This window comes from Parus major, chromosome 1 (assembly GCF_001522545.3).
Source record: "Parus major isolate Abel chromosome 1, Parus_major1.1, whole genome shotgun sequence".
Taxonomy (NCBI): Eukaryota; Metazoa; Chordata; class Aves; order Passeriformes; family Paridae; genus Parus; species Parus major.
Genome location: NC_031768.1, coordinates 29,052,470 through 29,059,845, shown reverse-complemented (window position 1 = coordinate 29,059,845; position 7,376 = coordinate 29,052,470). Strand labels below are relative to the sequence as shown.

Genomic DNA, 7,376 nt, shown 5'->3' with positions numbered 1-7,376 from the left:
TTTTTTTTTTTTTTTTTTTCCCTGTGAAAATGGTGTGATCATACCTCAGCGGAGATTTGTTTTGCAGAAATTCGGAGGGACCCTGATGCAGCCCAGGCTGTGGTATCTGTTTTATTCACTCTCGGGCACTGAACAGACAATTGAGAGCTTGCCCACAGCAATGAGTGGTAGAGGATGCATAACAATAACACAATAACCTTGAAATTTTGCCGATAAACAAGGCTAAGTCATGTAACACACGTGTACTAGAAAATGCTAAGGCCTGCTCATTTAAATTTGGCATTATTAATATGTTATTCATTCCTAACTTTGATTTGCTATGGCTAATTATCCTTATGATATTAATTTCTTATCTTACCAGTAACAATTTGCATATATAGTTATCTCTTAGCTTACTGAAATGAATTCTCTCTCTTCAAAAATCAATTACAGTAATGACTATTTGTGCCAGTCATTTCCTATGTAGTATTGAGAACGGTGTGCTTTTGGAAATGAAAGATTGGAAAGAAAATAATGCCACTTCTAATACTTCTTTTCAGCTCTGAAATGCTTTTGCTCTCCAGACCAGCTTTAAAAGGAGCCTTGCAAATGAAACTGAGATCAGATTCTACTTTTTAAGGGGGGCTTATAAACTTCAGTGAATTTTTCTCTTTTAGGCAGACAGTTATTTCCTTCATTTCACTAGATGTATATAATACTAAAAAAGTTTGTCTTAAATGATGCTCAGTTTTAGGGTAATATTAATTTGTAGTTTGTCCAAGTATGGAAAGGAAACTCAGCTGTGCATCTCATTCTGGAGATATATTCTTTCTTCCTGAGTGCATCTGAAACTTGCTTCAGGGTCAGTGAAATTAGTACCAAAGTTCAGAGCTGAGTTAACCAGTTATCTCTTTCTTGGGACCTGCCTCATATCTGTAGCTCCCAACTACAGTTGATGAGATGAGAAAAAAGATGACAAAGACAGGCCAAGCCCAGAGATGATAGCAGCCTCCTTAGGTAGGTATATTTTATACACCTGCACTTTGAGCAGGCAAGAGTCGATCAAAAACGGCATCAAAATGCAGCCCCTGAAGTCTGAGACTTTCAGCTGTGTTCATGCTTCCTCCCATCTTGCTCTGCAGCAGTGAGACTTGTGCATGGCTGCATTTTGCCATGTGATACCAATGAGATCTGTGTTGGGTCCGTGACCGAGCGGAGGCAGATGTCCCCTTGGCCCTGTGATTGATCAGACTAATTAACATTGCAAATGCAACAAAAAATAAGCTGGCTGCATTTTCTGTTTCAGGCACCAGCATACAACCGGCACAATCTTCCTACTAGCACAAGTGAGAAACAAGCACAGGAAATCCTCATCCGTCGGGAACACAGCCTGAGGCAAAGTTGCAGGAAGGGAAACAGCTTGCCGTGGGGTAGACCGGTACCTGTTATCCATCTACTTTTTATGTAAAAATGCCTCTGCTTCTCTGTGAATATGGAAATACACTAGTTTTAATGTGCTCTTTGCTGTAATTAAAATGGGTATCTTCTTGGTGTGCTCATGCAGCACCTAAGAAGAAAGAGCTTCACTTAACATGTGAGCAGCAAAGTTTTCATGTCCAATCTCTATTCATTGGTCAGAAATCAGCTACTCTGGCTGTATGTAGTAAAATAATGTAATGTGCATGGATTTTGCATATGCAAAGTATGGTGTAATCAAAAAAAGCCTGATGCAAAGCCTGGCACATTGATGATTTGGGCTCTCAATCAAAATCAGAATCAAAATCAAATCAAAGTAAGAGATCTGTCTGCCCTAAGGTAGGCATTGAACAGCACAGATGTTTATTGCTGAGATAATCATGGTTAAGGAAGAAAAGTAAGTTCTTGTTGGATAGATTAGTTGTATTACAAATTTTCACCAGAAAGAAGAAAGATAACTCTTAGAAGAACATGTTTTACTCTGGTGATGGTAAAAAACCCTTTGGCTATTATATCAGACAGATATTCTCACTAGAGCTGACATTGAGTTCAACCATGCAAACCAAGCATTGATCAATACCTCTCAAAATTTAGCTGTAAAGGTGCAGCATATTGCCATACTTCTTTCCTGTTTCACCAAGTAAGTGCCAGTGGAGGCAGTCACAAGCACTGGACACACTTCTCCTTTAATCCTCACAGGTTAACACCACGGAAGTATGCTACCTCTCCTTGCCTCAGGGTCCATGCCAGCCCACTAGGAGAAAAGCCAGGCATGTTACTTTTACAGGTAATGAACGTGTTTTACTCTGTATCCTACTCCAGCAGCTAAAGAAACTTGGCCAGTTGTTGGATGGATTTAAGAGTACTACATGCACAGCCCCATGGCAGTCCACGGCCTCTTTAAATGAGCTACACCCTTCTCTCCTTTCTGTTTTATCTGTGTTGTTTATATGATCATTACTGCAGCAGTTTCTGTTTTGTTCCAGCGCCTCCTGCTTTTCTCTTTTTCCTCTTGAACAAGTATTCCTGTGATCCCTGCAGTTCCACCTGGCCAAGCTCAAGAACACAAATTATCTGTTCCCTGGAGCCCCACAGACACAGCTGTAAGCAAAATTATTATGACTCACAGAACCTGTAGCCCAGTCCAGGTGAGACTGATGGAGCTCCATGCCCCCAGGTCCTGCAGGTACCAGGACTGAGCAGGCATTCCCAACAGGGAGCAGCCCCACACCAAAATTCAGTCCAGACACAGAGAGCAGAACACACCTGGCACAGGGCTCACACAAATACAAATAGCACTGATGGCCTCATCCTTATCCCCTCTCTGGCTGATGAGGCTGACAGACTGTTAGTGAAAAACTATCCATACATACATGCTATCTGAATCTTCAGTAGCTGGCCTGAGATACCTGCTCTGCTCAGTAGCTGGCCCTGGACCTTCCATCTGCACATTTGGCAGCACTTGGACATGTAAGCCCCAGGGGACAAAGCCCCATAGCAGCTGCTGGCACACAGACCTGCACACATGCACACAGAAACATGGTCTTACACTCCACCTCACATATTGTAGGACCCTCCAGTAGCTATCACTATTAAGCTATTACTTCATAATTTAATAGTTATTACTTTTGTTAATTTTTGACACTGTGACAATAGCCAATATATGTGTACTTTAATTGTAGCAGGATTTGGACTAGTTTTACTGTTCACAGACCTTTGTGCTTGTGTCCCAGAACCTCTCAGCTTAGATTGTTCTGAGTTGTTTCTTACATTAACTACTTTGCTACTGTGTAGTTAGACTACAAGTAGCCTTAAGAAAAGTGAAAAAGCATGTTCTATAAACTCAGCAGGATGAGAATACCACTTCTTGGCCCACTGCAGGCAAATTTTTACAATGTACTTGTGGCAAAGCAAGATGGTAGGAGCAGATCTGACACACCCAAAGTAATCAAACCACCCCTGGTTTCAGATGAAACTGTTCTCTTCCCACTTGTTAGTCACAGGTCACTGGCAAACTTGATTTTTGATGGACCAGAATTTTCTCCTTTGTCACATTCTTGTTTTGTGCTGTGGGTTTAAAGCTGCTTTTTAGCCATGGTACTAGGTACACTTGTGAAATTTGAAGAAAATTCAAATTACATAAAAGAATATTCATTTGTTTTACACTTGCCCTTCCTTCACTTTTGCAGTGAAGGCACTGGGCAAGTCTGTGAGACACCAAAAGCCAGGTGAATGTGCTTATCTCCTGGGGTTTCAGAGCTGACATAAAGTAAATAAAATCTTTTAAGCATCAGCTTTAAGATGAAAATTAAAAATTAGGGCTATTTTTAGTTCTTGACTGCTCCTTATTCTATAGTAATTATTTTAAATGCTTCAGTTCGAGGGTATTTTATTGTATTGAATCCTCTTTATCTCTTCTTTCCATTACCATGGCATTTCTCCTTTCTCTTCTTAAAAAAATGAATTATTTGTCTACTTTTCTTTAGATCAGCATAGAAATGGCTCTGATGCTGCGTTCCCATTAACATCGAGACCCCAGCCCCGACTACGGCCGCTCGAAGCAAAGCGCCACCAAGAACTGATTCCAATGGCACGCTTGGAGAGACGGGCAGGCCCAGCCAATCTGTCAGGTCCAAGAGGAAATTCAATCAGCCGTCATCGTTTCACCAGAGTAGACAATCTAGCTCCGAAGCCAAAGGCTCGGTTCACTGTCAGAGAAGTAGAGGAGTATGAGTCAGAAGAAGAGACAGAAGCAATGGCACCAGCCAGGCCATTAGTTATATGAGGAGCAGAGAAGATCAGTGTTTGCATCTCTAGGCGCCCTGGTGCGCTGCTTCGAAAGAAACAAGAGAGCTTTTATATGAACCAAACTGTGATTTTCCTCTGGGGACCAGTGTACTTGTATCACTTTCAAGAGTTGTGTTAATGTACTTAGTGGCTCAGAGAAGACTCGAATTCTTATGTGCTTATATCAAGCTTTCTTTCCAACAAAGCACTGCAGGAAAGAGGAGAACATGATATTTGTAGGGGTTTGGGTGTGGGTTTAAACAGCAGTAGTTGGGTGCATACAATGCAATGGGTGGAAACTGATGCTACCCTTGTTTCACATTGTGGTCTTCATCCAGAGAATAGAAATGTATAAAGGCATCCCTGACGTGTGAATGCACAGATTGATTGCCTCAGCTTGTGTAGAGCTTTTGATTTCAGAGTAGCTGCATTCCGGGAAAGAGTTAAAAACAAAAAGGCATTTTTTTTAGGAAATGTAAGTGTCACTGAAGATGCCTAAGCAAGACCTTAAGTCAAAAGGACATTTTCAGCAGTTGGGAACCTCTTGGTAACTCAGGTTTTGGCTCTGCAGAAATGTGTAAAGTCATCTACTGTGATGATCCATGACTCCAGCTACTTAAATCCATTTCAATGTGTAGGCTCCTATCACTCTCCTACAGTTGTTTTGGATGAATAAAGGATGTATCCATGTTTGTACAAATTTAGGGGAGTTTTCAGGCAGGAGTGCTGTCAGGATTTTATTTGTAAGCATGGAACGGCAGGAACATAAACTATATTTTTGTGATTCAGCAATGGGGAGGCTTCCTTGTAAAGTATCTGACTTCTCCCTTCCCCACTCCCACCTTGTGTGCCCAAATGCATGCACCATTTTTCACACTACAACTGGACCAGCAATGCAGTTAGGATGCAAGAAACTGGGATTAAAGGCAGAGAGAGCCTAACTGTGTAACCACCTGGCTAGCAGGAAAGAGAGACCCTGTGTTTGTCTCCCAGCTTTTAGTAGTGTGTCTTCCTATATGTTGTACAGAGCAGCTTTTCCTTAAAAAAAGATAGAAATAACCAGAGGGATGTGCACCACAGCACTTGACCTCCCAACCTTTCTGTGGAGCTCCTTTCCAAGTGGCTCTGTGTGCCAATGCTCCACTCTCAATGGTGGATCTCCCTAGCAGCAGGAGAAGCAACAGTATGGTCTTTAGTAATTTTAGCTAAGTCCCAGACACCTACTTTCTCTGAATAAGTTTCTTTCTGCAGAGTGGAGGCAGGACTGCCACTATTTTCTGTGTCTTGGCACTGTAGTTGAGCTGATTTTATCCAAAGGGGTGAATTGAGTCCAAAATCCATAAACCCACCCTTACAGCTGCAGTAAAATCAAACCTATGGTTAAGAAATGCACCAAGTTCAGTCATGTTTTGTCAAGTTTCCTTTCCTGTCTCCTCCACTCAGACCTTGTTTAGTTGCCCAATTCAAGGTCTGTAAATGCTATCTCAATCAGAGAGAGATTCAAGAGCTAGAGAGAGCAGTGCTACCTGCATGTTTCTCTTTTTTATATTGCTGGTATTGCTTGTATGTCCTGGTCCATAAAAGAATTTATTTCTGTAAGTTATGATTTCCCATTTCTGACAAAGGGTTTCTGATTCAGGACAGGTAGAATCTAAACTAACAAACTTTAAAAGCACTGCCAGAGGAAGCAAACCCTACAAGCCCTTTCCCCCATTTTCTTATGTTTGCAGCTTTTATGCTTTTTAGCAGGTTATATTGAATCATATGTACAGAAATTGTGCAAAGCTTTATAAAACTTGAGTTCTGTTTGTATTTCCTTATTGTGCCAGAGAAATTATCTGACTTCCTTTTATGAAAACAGTGGTGCATTATTAAAACAGGGTAGGATTTTTCTTCTGTACCGATACTGAATTAGCAATGAAATATAGTTCTGTACCTGAAAATCAACAAATAAACCCAGCTCCACCAAAGGAGGAAGTGCTCCACAGAGTTTCTAAACAAAAGCCTTGTGCCAGATCTCAGTCCTACAGCAAGTTATATTGACATATCATAAATCTAAATTAAAACACGATATTAAGGGGAAGACTTATCATACAAACTCAGGTCTTAAATTGCACTGTGAGCCACATGGGTGCCACATGATATTTAATTGAAGGCAAAATTAGCACCCATATGATGTGTTCTTAGGCCACAGGGGTGCATGGAGTGGGGCAACAGAGGTGTGAAACCTGCTTGTGCAGGGTTGTGGGGGATTAGGATCTCTGAAACTGGCTGGTGGGTGATATGAGCTGCTGGCAATCCTTGGGGACAGAGAGAATGTGGAAATCTGAAAGGAAGGTGAAGGAGTGATAGTGCCTCATCTTCCAACGGAGGCTCATGAGAGACAGCTTTAATGGAGGAATTACTGTGAGCTGCAAATTCAGCATTTCATCTTTAAGAAGATTTAATCAATGAATTGTGTGGGGGAACTGGACAAACTCTGTGAGACAAGGATTAATGGGATATCAGGAGCGGCATGGGAAGGGACTAGACATGCATCATGAAAAACAGGAGTCTCTGCATTTTGGCCAGTGTATGTTTGACAGATATGCTCAAAATTGACTCCTAAATTCCTTAAATATTGTAGAAGTTGTAGAGATTTGTATAATTACCTATTAGAAGTAGCGAGCAAAACATCCAGTTTCCAATTATGGGTTTATATGATGAGTAGAGAAAAAAAAAATACTAAAAGAATTAGTGCATAGATGGAGTCAAACCTCCCTCCTTTGCTTCATTCCTAATCTTATTGATGAAATCGGTGACCCAGAACTTCAGAGAGTGCAAAGCTGTAGAGCAGCTATAAGTTAATAGAGTGCTCTCAGATTTTGAAGTCTTGCTCCTAAACCTGTAAAGTCTATTTTTAGTTTTCTTTCCTAGCAATTACTAAATAGTACTGGAAGAAAATTTCCTTCTGTGCCATTAGTTGCTGTTAATGGCTTTGCTGGCCATCAGCCAAGAAGCAATGCTGCAGATGCCTATATAAAATATGTTCCAAAATATAATGTTGCACTTTTTTTTTTTTTTTATAATTATTTCTTACTTTTGGATAAAAAAGTTCTCCTGAAAGAAGCACATTACTTATATTTTAAATAGAA

At 40.8% G+C, this 7,376-nt stretch overlaps 1 protein-coding gene across 1 annotated transcript in view; it reads left to right on the top strand.

Moving 5' to 3' along the window:
* SLC9A4 (solute carrier family 9 member A4) overlaps nt 1–6,215 on the top strand; it is a 33,712-nt gene extending 27,497 nt beyond the window's left edge. The window contains exons 11-13 of the mRNA XM_033513288.1: nt 1,286–1,417; nt 2,155–2,242; nt 3,942–6,215. Of these exons, the coding sequence (XP_033369179.1) occupies nt 1,286–1,417; nt 2,155–2,242; nt 3,942–4,240 (519 nt within the window). The 3' untranslated portion in view covers nt 4,241–6,215. The remainder of the gene's footprint in view (nt 1–1,285; nt 1,418–2,154; nt 2,243–3,941) is intronic.
* The last annotated feature ends 1,161 nt before the right edge of the window (nt 6,216–7,376 follow it).